Genomic DNA, 21,708 nt, shown 5'->3' with positions numbered 1-21,708 from the left:
TTTAGCCTTTAGGGCTTTAATAATTTTGAGCCATGTATCTCTTACTCAATTCTATCTCAGTGCTTAACTTGTAGTACCAGTTTACTGACAATGTGGTGACCTACCAAGTTATCTGTGATATTTCCCCCAGTTTTGTACTTTGTATATTCTCTTCTTTATTACACGGTGTTTTTACCTTGCGGATGCCCTCAAAATATTTTAAAATCGAGCTTACTATCATCAAACAGAAACTCAAATGAGTTCAAGGCTGGAGAAACCCACATTAAGCATGAAAGTCTGCAGCTGGGACTGAGCAAACTCACCGGCACAAAAACGCATGCGCCCTTCCTTTTATTTACACCCTTTCTTTCTCTTAGGATCTGAACCAGGTGAGAAGCCGGTAAGTGGGGCGTGGGCAGATAGCCCCGCACGCTGAGCGCAGTAAGGAAAACGCGCCACACTTGAGGAGCCGTGGGTACAGTTCCTTTTCTTCTCCGGTTGCGAGTGCTGGGGGCGTCCGCCGCAGGTGCCTCCCGAGCTCCCTGCCCCGGGCGCAGCCGCCGCTGCCGTCCTCTCCCCACCCTCTCGGCGCCGCCGCAGTGCGCGGAGCAGGGCTGGTGCTCTCCGCCCGTGGCCCGGAGGGGCGCGCTCGGGGCCAGCGCCGCTCGCTCCGCATCCCTCTCCTCCAGGCTCCTGGAGCACTCCCATCGCCGTCTGCAGTCCCAGGCCCCGCCATGGGGAATGTGCCATCAGCGGTGAAGCACTGCCTCAGCTACCAGCAGCTTCTCCGGGAGCATCTCTGGATCGGGGATTCAGTGGCTGGGGCACTTGACCCTGCGCAGGTACTACCTCGCGGCCCAGGGTGTCCCCACCCTTTTGCACACTGCCAGCTGATCTCTGTCCCTGTTATGTAGCCACCGCACCCTAGGGCCCTTCCAGCAGCGGTTCCGTTTTGTTAGGCCTCACCTCTTAAAAGATTCCCCATCATCTCTGTGCTGTGAACATGTAGACCCGCCTCTATAGCTCAGATCCAGCAAGATCCCTACCTGTGGCCTTCTCCTGGTCCCCCAAAAGAAACTGTTTCTTTTCTGTTTTTCCCCTTGGAGGGGACCCATTATATAATCTTATCTGCAGGCATTCCTCCAGGGACAGTGCCTTTGTTTTCACTTCCTTTCCTGTACTGTGGAACAAAGAGGACACATTTGTCAAAATTGTGGCAGAAAAAGGAATGGAGCCAACATACAAGGCTAGGATAAAATGGTAGAATGAAATTATCTGTCGTACCAGTAATTATCCCTAATGTCGTACCAGTAATTATTCCCCAACTTATGCTTGAACACACTTGAATAAGCTTGAAAAAAACATTGTAAATAACAGCAATTTCAAACCAAAATTTATTTCTATGTGATTCCTGAATACCTATTTTGAGACAACAGGCAACTTAATAGTATCCACATGTTTGCAGCCTAATGCACTCTCAAATGGCAGGTAAAAAAGAAATATATATTTGCTTTTCCTTTAAAAGAGGTCAAAATGTAAAATTTTGCAAGTAGTGACATTGATCATTGTTTATATGAATGTTAAACCATGGACAAAGGAAGGAACAGTATAATGGTTTAGCTCTTTTTTGTTTTGCTGAATGCAAAATGTTTATTCCTGGTTCATCTTGTAAACAGAATAATAACTTGGGTTAATTATTTTAGTAGGTAAACATTTTACTGTGTGGCTTTGAATCAACTATTCTAATACTGGGTATCCCTTTTCCTGTAGTTTTACATTTAGTGTATTCTCCATTTAGTGTATCCTTATGTGAAATTGAGATCTTGTTTCTACAAATCAGAATTCAGCATTTGTGGATTCCTTCAAAATCAATCAGAAGATACATTGCTTCTGATCACTTAAAAGATGGCCACAGTCATCTGGTTCAAAGCCTGTTGCTGAGAATTCACAAAAGAGAAAATTATTCTTCTTGTATGTTTACATGTCTATTTAATTTTTCTGCATTCTAATTTGATTTTTATCTATTGTAACTGTTAACTTTCATATTCAGTCTGTTATATAATAAGGGATCCTTAATTTTTATTCCCTAACTCTGAGACTTTACATGACTTTTGTTGCTATGTTAACATTGTATTTCTCTCCCTTACCTTCTAATTTTGTGGGGGCAATGATGGAGGCTAGGCTGCTACCTGCGCATGTCTACTTTGCCCTGTTAATATGTGGAAACAGGTAATTGAAAATGACTAGCAGTATGAGAAACAGCTATATGCTCTCTAAATATTGCCCTTTTATCCCCTGACTGCTTTGCCTGGGAAACTCCTATTCATTTTTCAAACACAGCTTAAATGTCGCTTCCTTTGACCAACTCTTTGCCCTGTCTGCAGTTGAAGCCCCATTTCTGTGCTCTCATGGCACTTCATGTATAATTATGTTTTAGTCCCAATCTTGTTGAATTGTAATTTTTAAATCTTATTTGAACTCACAGCACCATTGACACCTGGTACCTGACACCTGACACTTCACTCATTGCAGTTGATCTCCTCCCTTGGCATCTGTTTAACAACACCTGTAACTGCTTTAAGGCCTACCTCTGTGGTTCCTAAATCTGGAACCAGCCTGACTTAGTGGCCTCTATCAGTCTGGGAAATGATCAGTTCCTCATGACTTCTTACCACACTCAAAGTTTCAGTTACTATTTATATTGTGTGTGTGTGTGTGTGTGTGTGTGTGTGTGTGTGTGTGTGTGTATATATATATATATAGTGTATATATGTGTATATATATATATATATAGTGTATTTATTTATCCAGATTTATTTCCCCATCTCCCTCTTAGACTCCAGTCCTCACGTTCAACTGCTCATTTGACATCATCATTTTCAAATTGGAAAAGCAAGTCAGACTCAGCATTTCCAAAACTAGATTCGTGTTCTCCCTAATCTCCAGAACTTCTCCAGTATTTCCTAAGAACCCCATTACAGTTCATTCCTTTCTATAAACCACAAACCAAGAGCTCTTTATTTTCATTTCCTACATCCAAAGTATCACTAAGTCCTGCAATTTTATGTCTTGACTTTCTCTCAAATCCATCTATATTTTTCCAACTTGACTGCTGCTACCAATTTTAAGATGGCATTATCTCTCATGGACTATTAACGAGTGAGGTTTCTTCAATCCACTGTTTGTATGGCTAGTTGGGAGACGTTCTCTACTTCAAATAGAATCCTGCTGTTCCCCCATTTTACAGCCTTCTATGAATGTCCATTACTATTAGGAATGAATACCACAACTTTTAAAGTGTCTCTGAAGCTTCAAATGGTATTTTCTTTGCATCTCTTTGCAACACCATCTAGAGGTATTCTTTTGTTCTTGCCACAGTGGCCTTCTTTGAATTCTTAATGTTTCTTCTGGAACCACGGTCTTTGATCCTTCTCTCTTCTGCTGGGAAGATTCTTTTCAGCGAATTAACTTCTCTTCACCCTTCAGATCTTCACTCAAATATTGTGTTCCCATGAAATCTTGCCAAGACTCTTAAGATAGGCAACCCTTGCTATCCTATATTGCTTAGTGCACAATTCATCATATATAATATGAATTATATATTTATTTCTGTGATTATTTGATGTTTAGTTCCCTACCAGATTCAAAGCATCATAAAAGTAAGGGAAACATATACCATTCTCAGCAAGTAACAGAATGGTTAGTTTTTAATGGCCAGTGAATACTTCTTGAATGAACAAATGAATGGATGTTTTTCATATGCTTATGCGGATCATGAAATACTTGTTAGCACTTGCCAGGTCAGTGATGGATACATCACAGTTCAATGATAAATATTAGTTAAATGAATGCTAATGTTAGGAGAATGAATACTTGGTGACAATACAGTTTGGTCTTAGTGATAGAAGACGGATATTACTCTGTTTGGGTCTTACCTCTTCATCTCATAGAGGCTACTCAGGTTTGATGGGGAGGAGACTTGAAAATGGATTCTGGGGTTTGTGCAGAGACAGCAGAATGCTTAATCATTTGTTCACCATAAAATCTGGCAGACAGAATGATGAGCAGGGCCCCTGTGATTTGAAACAATTTGATAACAGTTGGGACACATAGAATGTTGTGTTTTGAAAGAATCCTGCGCTAGGCAATAGAAGATTGGAAACCTAGATCTTTTTCTGCTACCAAGTCATTCTGTGATTTTGTGTAGGCGATATCCTGGCTAGATCTTAACATTTCCATTTACACATGAGTGGTAATGTATCCCTGATAAATTATTAGGATTAAAAATAAATATTGAGTGTGTGTATGTGTAAGTATACATACATCGGAAGTTTCACAATTTATTATCAAATACAAAATGGGTCATTGTAAATGAAAGGCCTACTGTACCACAGCTCCACTAATTAAATTCTTTGAGTTTCTAATATTTTGCTAATGGCGCTGGTTTTACAGAAGACTTTCAATAGATGAGGCTGTTAAAATAGATCATTCTATGGTTCAAGGTATCTCTTAAGGCCTGTTTGATTTCCTATGTGTGTCTCTTAAAATGGGTATGAATAAACTGGCTTAATTGGTATGTTTCAAGGTTTTGATTCAATGTGATCAAATCAAATGTAACCTGGGAAAGCAATTCCTTTTTGATTTCCAAGTGCTGCATAAGCAGTATCTAAATTTCTTCTTATTTATTTATTTTTTGAAAGTTTATTTATTTTGAGAGAGAGAGTGTCAGAGTCAGGCGTGGTGGGGCAGAAAGAGAAGGAGGGAGAGAGCATCCCAAGAAGCTCTGCAGTGTCAGTGCAGAGCCCGATGCAGGGCTCGAACTCCCAAAGGGTGAGATCATGACCTGCACTGAAGTCAGACCCTTAACACTGAGCCACCCAGGTGCCTCAGTTTCTTCAAATGTTAATAACCCATGTGACAGTAAAATTCTGAACAATCTAAATTCTAATTCAAATGATTTTAAATGTATTAGATGCATAAAAGCAAAATTGTAGATTATGTGACATTAACTTTATAGTTATTGTACATCATATCCTGATTCCTTTAAGTTACATTGGCTCTCTGCAAAAATTGTGATTCAAAGAAAGGATTTGGTGTTCAAATTTCTCTAGAATTTTAAACTGAATATATTTCTGCTTAAATTTAAGCGGAGGATAATGTGGCTGCATGCTTTTTAGTTTGCATCTATGCAGTTGTTAGCACATTTACTAAATATCTTAGGGCTAGGGAGGAATTTTCAGAAGAGAAAAAAATACCATTTCATTTTTTTTCTTTTATTTGTCTCAAGTGTTTTTTTTCTCCTCTTTTTCTTCCTTCCATTTTGACTCCTTCCCCCTTTTTCTCCTCTTATAGCTTCTTTTGAAATGACCTATTATTATTAATTTTCCCCCTGCAATAGCTTGTTAATTATATACTGTTTTTATTATACTCTTAGATGCTATCTATAAGATATCAACACACATCCTGGGATTATTAATTTTTTTTATGTTTATTTTTGAGAGAGAGGGAGAGACAGAGCGTGAGCAGGGGAGGGGCAGAGAGAGAGAGGGAGACACAGAGTCTGAAGCAGGCTCCAGGCTTTGAGCTGTCAGCACAGAGCCCGAAGCGGGGCTCGAACTCACGGAACGTGAGATCATGACCTGAGCTGAAGTCAGCCACTTAACCAACTGAGCCACCCAGGCGCCCCTGAAAGATTTTAAAAGAAAATTATGCTCAACTTCAGTATCTGGCTTTCGAAAAACAATATACTACTTACTTATGTGTGACATAGTTCAGTGAAATTTTTGAATAAATCAATGAATGATTATATGGATAATCCCTTTATAATATTTTGTCTCTATTGATATGTTTATCTCAAATCTTTGATTTTATGGGCATGAGGTTTGTAAACATATTTTTGTCATGAACCTTTTCTTTTTAATCCTTTGCATTGTATTATTTCTGTTTCATTCTTTTTGTCAATTCTTAAGCCTTTCTGGAAATCCACGTATTTTATTAGTTCATTTGAAAAGTATTTTGTAGGTTTGTTGATCCTCTTGTCTACATGTATATGTTTGTATCTTTGTGCATATGTATGATGCGCCAAAAACTAATTTCTATTTCTTGAAAAAAAAAAGTCTACTTCTGTGTTTTTGAATTAACATTTTCATTTTCCTTATTTGAATGGTTAGCTCATGTAATGTTAGTCTTTTTCAAAACATGTGAAGTGTCTTAAGGCACTCTCATTTCTCTATCATTTTGCTTTAAATGTCTCTTATAAGCTGCTTACCTGATAGTCTCTATCTTTCAGTAAGTGACTTTCTGTGACTGTTTTTCCCGTCTGCCACGTCTGCCAGCCTCACCACTTTATAGTTTTTATCTCTGAGGCTGTTTATACTTTTTAGTATTATTACTTGATATTTAAATCAGTATGATTGTTTGGAACAAAATATGTACTTCACAGAGTGAACTCGTTCATCTTTAGCAAAAGTCTGTTTCATTATTACACCATGGCTCCTTGCATAGCACGTTACCAGGTATATGGCCATTCTCAAGACAGTTTTTGTTAACATAAGATCTCTGACAGGTAGGTGAAAGTAGAGTCCAAAGACTTGTATTACTGATGAAGCCAAAGACTTTACTCATGGGCACAACAAAATTAGAAAGTTGAAAATACACATATTTGTGATCAGAAGCTTATAAAGTGAACAGTCACAAGCAGTGACGAGCCCTTTGTATGGCCATGCGATTTAATGGCTCAGATGAAGTTAACTCAGTAAATTTCAGTGGAAGTCGAATAGTGGATGGCAGGTTCACCAGAACCTTGAACACGCTGCAGAATAATCTCAAAATGTGGGGATAAGGGAACAATAGAAAACTAAGTTCTCCTGGCTTTGGTAGATAAGGGATACAAGTCCTCAAACAGAGATGAAGGACAGTATAGCCCAATCACATGGATCTCAAAGGAGCAGGAGTTTTTATAGGAGTAAAAAAGTGCAACAATTTTCAGGAAGTAATAGAAACCAAAGATGCCATCCATACTTTTGGTCACGAGCAAGGTGTAGGAAACTAAGCAGTCTCTATGTGAGAGGGTTCTAGGTCTGATGCTTTCCACACTAGTGATCAAGGCTTCATTTGAGACCATAAGATGATGGGAATGTTCAGTTCAGAGGTTAGGAATATAGTGGAGTTTGTTATTACAGAGCTGTTTCCAGATGGAAAACTTATGAGACTTGAGTCTTCACATAACGAGAAAGGCAGAGAACTATGTGGGGTTCTATAGAAGAAGTAGATGGTTGTTGGGAATAATTTTTTGGGGAATGACCCAAGAAACAGTATTGTAAAATAAAGTGGGTCATCATGTGTTTGATTCTCAACAGTCTTTTGATGGATGTGGTTCTCTTTGGGTATCTTGGCATCTGTCAGGACTGGATTTATTGCATTTTGAGAGAGTCCTCATCTCTCGAGCATGGAGACTGCACATCTTGGAGTCCCCTTTAGTTTGAATTGACTTACATGTGGTTTTGAAAAAAAAACAAAAACAAAAACCTTTTTGTCAAGGTTGTTCACATGTTGATTCCTGAAGGGAAATGCCTGGCTGGTGAATGAATGCTGAGATCAAGAACAGAAACCCTGATGGTTGTGGCTTGGTCTCTGTACCATTGGGAAGAATGCTCCTATGGATACTTCATTCCATGCATCCCACATCCAAGATGCAGCTTTTATATATATTTCTCATTTTTTTTAATTAAGATACAATATTTTGTATGAGTTCTGTATTCAGAACGCTTTTTAATTTATATAGCTACTACTGTGGAGTATTCAATATGTACTAGGTACTAACTGCTTTGCGTACAATAACTCCTTTAATACTTCCAACAGTCCATTTTATGAACTGAATAATTGGGGTGCAGTAGGGTAAAATAAGTTGTTCGTGGTCCACAACTAGTGAATAGCAGAGCTGGGAATTGAATTCAGGCAGCTGTGGTTGCAGAGCCCCTGGTTTTTCCTCCTATATCAGTGTTTCCTAAACTTTTCTGGTGATAGGAGTCACCTGAGGTGTTTATCAAATGTCCCAGAAATTCTGATTCCGTAGCTCTGAGGTGGAGCCACACCATCACTGTTTTTACATTCTTTGGTTGTTATTGTTGATGTTGGTTTATTTTTGCAAATACTGTGCTGGGTGAGGCTGCCACCGCTGTATCGCTGCATCTGCTTTCAGAGGGTCTGCTGTCATATCATGTTTTCTCTGGTCTATCTTTCCAGAGCTCCTGGCTCCTGTCCATGAAAGACTCCTATGAGTTTCAACTTCCCTTCTGCCCTCTTTGAGGTTGAGACTAGAGTTCTGCCTGGAATAGAATTGCATTGGATACAAAAGGAAAAACAACTTGGTTTCCAATAAATTTCCTGTTCCCTTCAATCTCCAATACTTTCTGTCCTTGGATTTCTGTTGGCTCCTGTATTTCTTGCTTTCTCTTCTTCCAGCTGGCTTTCACATCCTTCCCTCCCCCCACTCTGTGTTCTTGTTTTTTTCATTAGCTGTGAGCTCCTCCAAGTCTTCTGGCTTTCTTTATGCTTATTCACTCTGTGCTGTAACTTTCCCTGACCCTTTCTTCTCTCCTTGACTATCCCTTTCCAAGTTTAGCTTTTATTTTTGTTTCTTTTTAGTTTTCCTAATGAACTAAGGGGCTAGACTGTGCAGCACTGTAACTTTATGGGTCACTTTCATGTAGCAGATCATATTAAAGGAGATAAAGCAAAGTCATATATTTGGGGGATGTTGTTTTTAACAGTAATTCTGATTTGAAAGTGATCGTCCGGCCTGCTTAAAGCCCTAATAATAAAAGCAACATGCAGAATTCTGGTTTCCTCCCGCAGGTCTCTCTATTGTTAGTCTAAGTGGGAGATGCAGATTGGCTTCTGCACAGGTGAGCAGACTTTATTCTCTGGAAGTATTTTGTTGGGTCAAGGCTACATTTAAAAGTTAAGGACGTAGAAATGCCTTAAGCACGATGTGCACTCTTTATTTGTCTATGTCGCTGCCTTGGGCGTCCAGATTATCTTACTGTGCTGATGGATATAAATATGTATTTTAAATTCTTGATGGACAATTACATGGGGATGCTTTAATGAGGTCACCTAGGACATTTCTGAACATTGGCATATTTTGAACAATATAGAACCTAATGATAATTAGCAGTAAGAAGGAGTTGTCTTTAAATTGCCAGAAATTTGCTATCTTCCCCTTTGGATGATATTTTCTGAGTAATCAGAATTCATTCCTGAGTGAACACTCAGGTGTTGTTGCATTTATTCCACATCTGCCCATGTTGATGGGGACATTTTTGTATTTTCTTCAGAAAATAATACTGGCTGGCATATCCTGTTCCCAAAACATTCATTCTAAAATCGGACTTTATATAAAGAGACTTGTGTGTGAAGATAACTTAGAACATTATTCAAGTTTATAGATGTTTATATTTTTAAACCTTTTTCATATAGTTTATAGGAAAACCTAGTAATAATGTAATGGAAAGCCCACTAGTAGAAAGGCTTTCTGAAAAATATAAAGTATAAACGAAACTATTGTTTCTACACAGTGATGAAGGGACCAGAGCTGTGAGTTCTGAACATGATTTTGATGAGAGAAGCCGGTATTTCCTTCCCTGATTCAGAGAGAGGAAGGGCTGTGCTCTGGCTCTCTGATGCTGGCAAGGTGGTTAGGACCATGGTGGGCAGGAAGGGGAAGTAGAACCACTAGAGCTTCTGTCCCAAGGGCACTATTCAGGCCACATTTTCATTTTTCATTGCTATCTTCTTCTGAAAGCTCATTTCTTCATCCTGCTTTTTATTTGAATCACTCTTTTTCCTGCATTCCTTTCTTACAACTCCGTTAAAAACACAAGCCTGTAAATATGTTCTAATGCAGCACAGGGGGAGTCAGTGATGATGATAATAGTCTTTGTGTTGGAGGTAGATGGAAGGTCAAATGGGATTCGGATAGATGGAAGAACTTCCTGGTCAGGATAAGATGGTTGAAAATATACTGGCAGAATTAATATCACTAATTCATGGAGAGTTATTCATTAAGGTATGAATAGTGATGTGTGTGAATGTATACATATCAACCTGTATCTGTACCATCTATCTTATCTATTGTCTCTTATAGGAAAAAAATAATTGACAGGCCCCTAATCTTGAAAATCTACTTATTAATTTTTTTTTCATGTTTGATTTGAAAATGGATGCTCACCTTTGCAAGTGGTGACTCTTTTGAGTGTTTGGCTTGTGTCTCTTGCCTCTCTTTCTGCCAGACCCAATTTCTGTATAGTACTTAGTGGACTCATGTTTGTTTTCCTCATTGAAGTAGAGTTCCCTACCAAATATGTTTGAAATGATTAAAATATCTAGGCATTAAACATGTAATATTTTTTTAGTGCTAGAGTGAGATCTTCTCAAGAGATGAAGCTATGTTTTATTTACCTTTCTGTTATTCAGGAGATCTAAATACTCAGATCCTTTAAAAATGTCTATAGACCAAAATAGTTTCTATATGTTAAATACAGCAAATATCCATAATACAAACTTCAGCTGCTTTCAGCCAAATTAACTGACCTTCTGATGGGCAAGAGTATGTGTTTAATTATATAAAAGATGTTATTTTTGTAGACTAGAATTAGTAGTTTTAGTTCTGTATTTTCCATATTGGACACTAATGTGTATTTTTAAATCCAGGTGCTAAATTTGGAAGTTTTGAAAAACCTGTGTTTTCTCTCCTATCACTGTGAAGGTCAGAGAAAGTAGAATCTAGCTTTTCATTTACTTTCCATATCTGTTTTTACTGAATTAATTCACACGGTGTACAATATGAATCTTCTCAGGATTCCATTTTATGGGAAAAGGAGTAGAAACATTGAGGGGTATAATGATACCCTTAGGGTGAAGCAGCTTCTCTATTGCAGTGTCTAAGCCATGGTCTCTGGTTTTGGATTCAGTGTTTGGGCTGAATATCCCACTGATAGTAAGCGCATCAAATGTCACCTTAGGCTCGTTAACTTTCCAAGTCACGCTTCCTTGGATTTGTGAAGTACGGAAATGCAGATGGCAGGAAACTTCGACTACATAAAAACGCCTTTAATATAAGTTTCACTCTATGAAATCAGCATTTCATAAAGTCTTTTTGGTGAACTTTATTAACAAGCGAAGGGGTCTAGGAAGCTTGGCAAAAAAGGAGGCAGGAAACCCCAAAGAGAACATGTCTGTCAGACGTCTTTCCTTCTGGGGCTTCCTTCCAAATGTTTTTGGATCTTGAAGGAAGTGGAGTGGCTCTCTGCCACCACTTTCATACATCTGTAACCCACTGAGTGTACAGAGTCTGGCATTCACTTTTTAAATTCTTTCCTCAATCTGTATTTATTTCACTGTGAAATAGAAGCTGATCACATAGGTTAATGTTGAAGTCAAAATATGAATCTTATTTTACTTAGACACAATTTCTACTTTCTGAGAATTTTGATTTAAGGACTGAGAATTCTCAGATTTTTAAAACTGCCTATGGCACAGTTCAAACCTTACATTTTATAGAAAGCTGTGGACCTGGTCAAACATAAAAGCTTAGGGCAATTTGGAGTTCTGTTTGCCTAGGTTTTAGGGCTGTGTTTAAAAGAAATTTGCAAGACCTGTGGAGAAACAGATGTAGTTATTCAGACTTTCACTCATGAATGTCTGCTATCACTTAGTCCCTGTTCCCTTATGACAAGATTTTAATATTTAATATAATTCTGTTAAATGTATGCTCTAGAAAATATTGAAAGAAAAACTTGAGCTAAAGGAAATGGAACATAAGCCTGTGTAAATATTCATCTCTAGAGAGCTAGATCTCTTAAGTATCTATTTGCTTTTTGAAGAATATATACAGATAGTGACCTTTTGGGGAGAAAAGAATAGTGATAACTTGTTAAATAGAATGCCAGTCATTTCCCGTAATCAAAAAGTATGATTTAGGGTCAATAGTATTTGAGCCTACCTGCTCTAGATTTGCAACTAACTTATTGAATGGAACAAATGGAAGAACACATGAGCTATAAAGTGCTACATTAACTGTTAATAGAGTATTATTGACAAGAGTTTGGGAATTTACACAACAATAATAGCAACCATTCCTACCACATGCAGAACTTATGCCAATGACTTTGCTAAAGCCTTTACTTAACTTCTGAACTCATATTTGCACGAAGAAGATCCTGTTTTGCTTACTTTTAATGTGAGGAAAGGGAGGCTCATAGAGTTAATAAAAATCTCTGCGGGTCACATAACTTGTAGCAGTACTGGACTTGAACCTGTAACAGGTTCCAAAGCCAGAGTTTCTTATGCTACATCATGCCAGCGTATGAAGACCAGTATTAAGCATATTTAGACCAGTAGGAACTTGAGTTACAAGAAAATTATTTTGTACTCATTTACTGTAACTTCTTTTTGTTTAACAGACTAGGTAATGTTCTAGATTAATCAATCACTTTAAGGAAGGAAACTGCACTTGGTTACAAATGACTTAGGATGATATAGCTTACCCTGCCTTATTCATTTTGAGACCCAATTTTGAAAATCTGAGGCAGATGAATGTGAATGAATCACTGTTATTTTAGGGAGAAGTTATTCAGACTCTTTAAAATGATGCCACTGTTCTTTGTTAAACTTTGACAACCCTCTTTCACTCTGTACCTCACATCAGCCCTTCTTTTACCTCTGTACTCAGGTAAATGGTGTTATAGGATATTTCTGAAAAATAGATCCTTTCTTAGTTTCTTAATAAATGCCTTAAACTTGGGACAGGTACAGTTGACTTAAAGTCATACCAAAAAGGTCAGATTTATACAAAAGGCATTGTATACATACCAAATATTATGTATGCAGACCTCACACACCTATTGAAAATTTCTGAGTAAGTTCTGTTGGAAAAAAAAAATCTATTTCCTTCAACCATTGGCGTCTTTATTTTTGGGTCTAAGTGGTCATCTAAACCACAGTGTGTAGAGTAAAACCACACTATAATACAATAAGTGAAATTAAAAAAAAAACTCAATCTCCTAATATGTGCTAAAGTGCTATTGTGAGGTTAATAAAAACTTTATTAAGACCTGGGTTGTTGGAAGCATAGGAAACAAGAATTTTCTATTGGACACAAACAAACACAAATGTAAAGATAATGAAACAAATTGTATATAACTGATCACAGAATAAAAAAGATAATGGGGTGATAAAAAAATAATGACAACACAGTTCTAGCTCTACAATGTGTCCCTAAGAGAACTTCAGGATACTTCCATTTGAGAAATGAAGAGCTCAGGAACCAGTCATGTTGTGACTGGACATTTGAGTTGAATTTACACCGTTAAAGATTGCACTTGTTTCAACTGGCTTTTCTGTCCTCAATTTCTGCTCAGCAATTCTAAAACCCATGCTGAAGTGCAGAACGTGGGGTGGCCTGTGTCTGTATTTCCTCATTTCTTCTTGCCACTGGGCGGACTTGGCTCCTTGGGAACATTGAGCTGCAATGCTGCGCCATCCACTTCTGAGGAAGCCATAAGCCCTATGAGTTTTGATGCCACTTGTTCTTTTACTAAAAAAGAAAAGCGAGCGAAGACCAGGAGCTTCTTTTTCAACTGTTGGAAAAGGAAAATAAAAATGATTGTTGTCATACATTTTGTAGGAAGTCCTGGTTAGCTAGCTTTGATGAAGCCACAGGTAAACCTTGGTATCAGATGAATTAATTACTCAAGCTACATGTAATAACTTTCTTCTGTTTCTGATTCATAATGTAGTTGGAGACCTAATCTGTTAAACCAACATGGATAGTAGAAAGTGAATGCCAAGAACTTTTTTAGAGAGTCTGGAATGATTAAAATGCTCTGGGACATGCTAGAATATAGATATGTCATTAATTCCCAGGAAGGAAACACCATGTGCAAAATTAAATTTGTGCCTAATCTTTAATGAACTACACAATTCTCATATATTATAAAAACTACAAAAGCTGGAAATCAGAAAAACTGATCCTATTCTTAGATAGTTTTGATATTTGTAGTTCAGTTGTGGCAGGGTATAATTAAATTTGGTCTATGGGGGGTGTGTTTTATTTTTCACATTTTGGCTTTAACATCCCCATCAACACATAAAATACTTTATTAGAACCCTAGTTTGTAATTTGTTCATTGTAATTAGCTAAACATTTGAATGTTTTCCAAGTATCAATACACTTTAGTTGCTCTAATTTTCATGAAGACAGACATAGCTCATGAGCTTGTTCCTGTGAATAGGTTTATCAATCACGGGCTTGTATATCTACTCACTGAAAATCATCCCATCCATGTCCAAACGTGTTTGTGAGTGTATGAATGTACGTCCCCATGTATGTAGGTTTAAGGCTATGGATGTATGTAAGTTCATATTTATTAATATTGGGTAAATTGTGGTATATCAAAACTTTGATTTTTTTTTTTTTTGAATTAGAACAATTTTTTTTTTTTTTAATTAGAACACTCTAGGGAGAATGGAAATGATGAGCTGGGCAAAGAGAATTAAGGACCTGGAGCAGGGGCGCCTGGGTGGCGCAGTCGGTTAAGCGTCCGACTTCAGCCAGGTCACGATCTCGCGGTCCGTGAGTTCCAGCCCCGTGTCAGGCTCTGGGCTGATGGCTCAGAGCCTTGGAGCCTGTTTCCTATTCTGTGTCTCCCTCTCTCTCTGCCCCTCGCCCGTTCATGCTCTGTCTCTCTCTGTCCCAAAAATAAATAAAAACGTTGAAAAAAAAATTAAAAAAAAAAAGGACCTGGAGCAATTAAGAATATTGTATTTGAGATTGATATAAGAAGAACTGGGAGAAGCCACTTAAAAAGTGGGCATCTGGGAGAAGGCGTCAAATAGGATAGAATCTCCTATAGTATCTGCTTGTTTACCCTGCCTACCTTGTAGTTGATTTCTTGGCTTATTCTACTGATATGTTTGAGTATCCTTGAGATTTCAGGATATTATTTGAAACTTTGAAATGACTACCATAAGTTATTGCATCTGTTGTATCACTTTGGACAGTAGGACATACTCTTGCTACATCAAACCTGTGTAAATCAGGCCATTGATGTTCCAACTGTTTCCCTCCACAAGGACTAAAAAGATGCCCTAGAGGGCAGATGGCCTGGTGGTGGGGGGCAGCAAATCCTGAGGTCTTTCCTGAACAACTTTCTCCCATTCTCTCAAGCTGTTCAGAATAAAAATGACTGTGTGTGCGTGTGTGTGTTTCTTTTAGTATGTTCTAATATACATAGATGGTATCATCATTGGTATTTTTAAATATCACTGAAAAATTTAAAGACAGGTAGAAAAATGTTTAAATATCTTGCACACTTTATAAAGAGAATTTATAGAATTGTTTGATATTCTGGTGTTATGGTTTAAAATTTCATATATTACTCTGTCATATGCTGAAAAGACCGATTTGTAATGGTCCAGATGAGGGAAGATAAAGCATTTCCACTTAGACATTAAATAATGGTATTTGAAAGGAAGGGATTAAGAAAGTGCTATTCAAACTATGGGATTAGAATGGATATTAGTATAAAGATTGTGATTTTAATTTTTATCATTTTTACATTGGTAGAGGGATTTTATGGATTTTGTAGTTGATGGTGATGGGCTCTTAAGCATAATCATATAGATTTTCTTTTAAGTTGTCTTAAACTAGACCCATGGCTCTCAACTTGTGGTCCTTGGATCAATAGCATCACCATTATCTGTGAACTGGTTAGAAAGGCAAATTCATGGACCCAGCCTGACCTAATGAATCATGATCTCTGGAGATGGTCCCAAGAAACTGTCTTTAATAAGCTCCACAGGGGATTCACATGCACGTTAAAATTTGAGAAATACTGATCTAAAGGAATTGCCCATAACTAAAGGCCATTATGATCCATACAGGAAACAGCTGGAATGAGGAGGCTTGAAGTTTGTCTCGGTCTTCTAGGGACCTTATTTCTAAAAAAGAATCTACATTAACTAAGATTGTAAAACAAGAAAGATCAAAGTCTTAAAAATTGTTTTCTAAGAATACAGTTTAATTATATGCAAGTTTATTAATATGAGAGTTGTGATGAATAACTTTAACAAAAATTGAATGCTATCAGTTTAGAATAAGCAGTTTGCTGGGGTATTTGCTTCCTGAATAAATTGAATAAATAATGCTGCTAAAGTGAACTATTTACGTACAGAATAACATTAAACTTTATTGAGCAACCTGATAAATTTTGTTAGAGATTAGGTTTTTAAATAGAAGCTTAGTTTGCTTAGCTAGGGGGCATAAAGACTAATTAGTCATTGCATGTAACCTGTTTGTTAATTGTTCCTCTGAGGGGAAATTGAAAATCAGCCACCATGGTTTATTTTTTAATGGGAAGTGAAAAAAAGAGAACATTGATTTATTGCCTAAAATGGCTGATAAAGTTTGCATCCAACTTTAGCAGAACTGTGCAATTTTTTTTTCTTTGTTTTGATGTTTCAGACTGCAGATGTTAGCTGTTTTTGTGAGGAAATAATGGTGTTAGCTATGAGTTTTCTTGGAAAGAAAGAGCTTAAAAGCTTTAGAGTCCTGGAATCACAGTCTGCACAGCCAGATGAACATGGATGGAATGTTAGGTGAAGCCTTTGGGGAGTCATTCCACAGCAGCATCTGGAAGGAAACAATAAGTGACTGGAGGGTTTACTTTTCAGGCAAATGATTAAGAAGTGATTAAATGAAGGTGTTAGGATGTGAGGGAGGGAAGGAAGCACTGAAGGTGTATATATAATATGGAACGGAGGGATTATGGAGAAGTCTTAACAGAATGAACCATAGATCACAGCTGAAATTATAAAAAGCTGGAATTGGAATTTGGACAGAATAGCTTATAGGTATCCCATGAAACAGAACATGAAATTCACATAATACAGAACATACTGGAACATATTTTTTTTTTGAAATAGCAAGGGACAGTGATGATGTCTAGCTATTCAGAGCCACTGGAAATCATTTCTTAGAGTTGGAAAGACATCCTGCATTACACCTTTATAGTCTTACTCTGATTATATTGGCCCTACTTTAAAGTCCTGAGAAAGCTCTGGGATTTGTAAATAGAAATCCAAGTCTTTGATCAAGTGAGTGGTTTTGCTTTAGCAGTTTGATACTACCTTGTTCATAATACAGAATGACAGTCTTACTTTACATTGCTTTCTATAGATTTTTTTTTTTTACTCTTCTTATAAATGAGCATATCTTCCTGTCCATTTCTCTTCCTTACTATTTTCCACTCCAAACTGTGGATGAATGAATGAATTGTTGAACAAAGGAAGAAAGGAATATATAAAGCTATGTTTAGATGTGCAGGGGTTGGAAAAATCCCCCTGCCCTGGTTCTTTTGGTGGGTCTAGTAGTTAAATGAAAAAAAAAAAAAGTACAAAAGGGAAACCAACAAAAGCATGAGAAGCTCAAGGATAGCCAAGCAATTGAGGCTTAAGCACCGTTCTTAACCAAGGAGAAGGGAAGTAGGGATCTGGGTCTTCAGAGGAAAAGGACAGTTCATAGGAAGATGGGAAGGGCAAAAGTTAAGTAAACAAGTTTGTCCTGCCACACAGAGACAGTGGGACACAGAGAGGAATTTGAATATACAGCCTCTGTGGAGCTCCCCCCAGCTTACCACACCTAGCCTATAATTTTTATAGTTATCTTTTCTGATAGCTCTCTTCCTGGATCAGGCTCTGAATCTAAATTTTTAGAGGCAGTTAATAGGGAGTGAAAAGCCCTTTCTCAGTCTTTTGGGCCTTGATTGCCTTAAGCTCAAAATAATCTACATGCCACAGTGGCACATTTTGGGAAGACTCATTCTGAACCCCTTCAGTCTCATGTGTAAAACTTCACCAAGAAGGTTCACTGTCCTGAAGTTGAGTTATAGATTGCTCCATCTCACTTGAGCAGTCTCTTAGTCCTGAGAATAGATGAGTTCATTTAAGCACTTGTGTTTCCTTTCAGGAGGTGGTGATACAGGTGGACTCCCAAAGTTAATTTTATGGTGTAATCGGGTATTTAATAAGAGGCATTTTTGTGGAAACAAAAGAAGAAAATGGTTAATAATGGGACAGACTATGATTCCAGTTTCTGAGTTCTGAAGCCAGGTAGTTGAGAAAAGTTCTAGATGACTAGTTTGAAGCATCATCAGATGCCATGAGGGCTGGCAGAGACAATCTGATGGATATTCCTGGTTTGTAGTTTGAATGTCTTTGGTGATCTAAGTGGTCACTGAGCAACCTGCATGAAAACTGTCCATATGTAAACTGTTGTGATTTCTCTGAAGTTCGTATCAAATTGTCCAACTCTAGCTTGTATGGTTTAGGGAAAAGGGAAATTTTAGTTCTCAGTGATTCCAAGTCAAAAGATAGGAGAAACTTGAAATGTAAATTTGGAGAGTTGTAGCCAAATAATGGAAAAAGTGGAAGAATTCAGAATCTAATCCAACTTATAGGTAGAAAACCAAATCTCAGAGACAATTACCAGCACCAGAATTTGATATCCACAAACGTGTATTTTGCTCAAACATAGTTTTTGTCTTTACAATCATTCCATTTTTATTAAAGTAATTTACTTAAGTACATAGGAAGACTAACTTGTTCACAGGTTAAGTCTGGTTTTAATAAATTTGGCACGATTACTTATGCAATTGGAGCAAGAATGGTGATTGATCATATAGGCTCTTTTAAATATGCTTTGCTCGAACTTTTAAAAGTTTATTTTGAGAGAGAGAGAGAGAGAGAGAGAGAGAGTGGGGGGGGGAGGGTTAGAGACAGAGAATTCCAAACACTAACAGTGCAGTACCTGATGTGGGGCTTGAACCCAGGGACTGTGAGATCGTGACCTGAGCTGAAATCAAGAGTTGAATGCTCACCCAACTGAGCCGCCCAGGCACCCTGGAACTTTTTATAAAAAATCTCAGATTGAACTTTTAAAAGCCTCTCAAGGCAAGGAAATCAAGGCAGTGACTTGCCATTGTCTTCACCAGCAATACCTGTAGATTCAGGTTAATTATTCTCTTCTAAGGTTTTCCAAATATATTGAGGTTTCTATACCTGCCAAGAAGTGACTGTATTCACCTGGCAAGACTGCTAGGAACCTTGTAAGCAAGGTGCCAAACTGATTTTTCTAAGAGGTTTTATTAGCTCTATAACATAAACCTTAGTTCCTTAAAGCTATCTGGTCCTATCTGAGTCTGTGCACATCATTCTCCAAATAGGATATTTCATTCAAAGCCTTGGTAATATAACTGATGTTTCCAATTGTGTCCTGTTGTTACAAGGACAACAGATTCTTATAGAACTTGGGCAAGTAAGTATTCTGCCATGAAACTAAGAAAACTCCCCGAGGGTTTCCAAATTCTTGAGGGTTCAGGTAGGGAGAAAAAGATAAACATTTCATCTTTGCTTATAAGGATATATTCTGCTTACAGTGCTCTCAGTCATAGCTTAGGAGGGCAATTTTTCCGAGATCTGGAAAACTCATGAGTAAGGAACCAGTAATTTAAACAGAGTCAAAATTAAAGTCCTCTTCATCAGTTTATCAGTCCTGTGTAATCAATTCTTGTTGATTTTGATCTTTTTTTAGCAATGTTACAAAGCCATCAGCTTTTTCCCCCATTGAAGTTCTATAATTGGTTACTTCAGTGGCATAATCTGCAAGTTATCAGAAAATGTATTCTAGGTTTACCTTTCAGAGGCACAGTGAAAGCATGCAAGTTCTTCCCAGAAGGACTCTTATTCCCTTAAGGCCAGAATTTTTACAATACTTACACAGAATCCTTTCCATGAATTTCTTTGAAGTGGAAACACTTTTGCAGAAACACTTTTACAAAAACATCAAAGTAAAACAATAACTGTGACTGACAAAGGCTTAAAAGTGGCAATGTTAAAGGTCAGATGAAAATTCATTATAATGTAGCTGACAAGGAATTTGGTTATTTCTGTGACACACACAGTATTGTAATTGTAATTGTAATCAGAATTACAAGTGATAACATTATTAGGACATACCAGATTTCTAGGAATGTTATACAATTTCTGGAACATTTATCATATATACCTACAAAGACAATGTAAATAATGCTTAGTATTCTTTTTTGACAATGGTTCTAGCTTGATTAGTTTAGCATCTCTTTTTTTAAAAAGACCAAATCTTTTGATATGTTCTAGGGACCCTCTAAAAAAAATCCCAAAGTTGGTTCAAGGTCAAAGATTTCATTTAGGATTCGATTTGGGGGAAATTTGTCAAAAATACCAGTTTTTAAAACATGGGTGCCTGAGTGGCTCAGTCGGTTAAGTAACCAACTTCAGCTCAGTCAAATACAGAAGGGGTGCCTGGGTGGATCAGTTGGTTAAGCTTCTGACTGTGGCTCCCTGAGGTCCTAATCTTGGACTTTGGCTCAGGTCATGGTCTTATGGTTCCTGAGTTCTAGCTCCATGTCAGGCTCTGTGCTGACAGCTCAGAGCCTGGAGCCTGCTTTAGATTATGTGTCTCCCTCTCTCTCTGCCCCTCCCCTACTCAAACCCTGTCTTTTTCTCTCTCAAAAATAAATAAACATTAAAAAAAATTTTAGAGCAATACAAAAAATGAAATAGTTTAAAACACAAACCCATAAACCCTATTAGCTCTCTTAATAGAGAAGACTCAGTTTTCTTAAGTAATCAAAGACTTGATAAATAAATGAAACACAAAGTTATTTTTACAGGACAAATTATCAAAATTTTTGTTTTCTAGGCATATTGCTTAAAAAATAAAGAAAACACTTTATTATCTCTTATCAAAGTCAGACCAATAGTTCAAGAAAACTTTTAGTTTTCTCTTTAACTTTTTAACTTTTAGGAGATAAAATCAAGTTCCAGTTATACATAAGTACACTGTTGATACTAAACCTTATTGTTAAAATATGTATAATAACAATTCAATTTTAGCTGCTTGATAATACAGGGCAAAATTTTAAGACAATTTTCTAATAAATTAAATTGGGCAGTACCATCCAGGGTTAGAAAATACCATACATCAACAGCACACACGTATAGACAGTCATGAACATATAAACACAGACATTAAAGTTTTCACTTTAAAATTTTAACCAGGAGATGGGTATTTGTGGAGAAGGCACATTAGGTGATTTTTTTATTCTAAGTTTCAAATAATCTTTTGTGGTTTTGTTTTTCTTTTGATAAAAAAAAATACCTTTCTGAAGTTGGTATTTTAAAGTGATGACCTAAATAAGAATTCTAGGGAGGGCTAGGTAAAAGGTTTACCTTTCAGAGGCACAGTGAAAGAATCCAAGTTCTTCCCAGAAGAACTCTTACTCCCTTAAGGCTAGAATTTTTACAATACTTAAAAGCATTTTGAGATAAATGGAGGAGGTTTGGGGAGTGGTGAAAAGGCTAAGTGGTCTTTTTGTTGTGCCTGGAGTTGCATTTCTGGTTTTGCAAAGATTTTTAAGATAAAGACCTTTGCTTTTAATATTTCTTAAAAATTTTTAATGTTTATTTATTTTTGAAAGAGAGAGAGCTCAAGTGGGGGAGGGGCAGAGGGAGGAGGAGACAGAATCTGAAACAAGCTCCAGGCTCTAAGCTGTCTGCACAGAGCCAGATGGGGGGCTCGAACTTAGAAACTGCTAGATCCTGAACTGAGATGAAGTTGGGTGTTAACTG

General features: G+C 37.3%; 1 protein-coding gene across 5 annotated transcripts in view; it reads left to right on the top strand.

The window, feature by feature from the left end:
* The first annotated feature begins 346 nt into the window (after nt 1-346).
* HMGCLL1 (3-hydroxymethyl-3-methylglutaryl-CoA lyase like 1) overlaps nt 347-21,708 on the top strand; it is a 192,731-nt gene continuing 171,369 nt past the window's right edge. For 2 of the 5 annotated variants that reach the window (XM_019830747.3, XM_019830745.3), the window contains exon 1: nt 347-821. In XM_019830747.3, the coding sequence (XP_019686306.2) occupies nt 714-821 (108 nt within the window). In that variant the 5' untranslated portion in view covers nt 347-713. The remainder of the gene's footprint in view (nt 822-21,708) is intronic. The other 3 variants (XM_011282424.4, XM_003986251.5, XM_019830746.3) reach the window with 2 other exon arrangements.

This window comes from Felis catus, chromosome B2 (assembly GCF_018350175.1).
Source record: "Felis catus isolate Fca126 chromosome B2, F.catus_Fca126_mat1.0, whole genome shotgun sequence".
NCBI lineage: Eukaryota > Metazoa > Chordata > Mammalia > Carnivora > Felidae > Felis > Felis catus.
The sequence above is the reverse complement of the archived record's forward strand: the minus strand, read 5'-3'. Positions and strand labels throughout refer to the sequence as shown.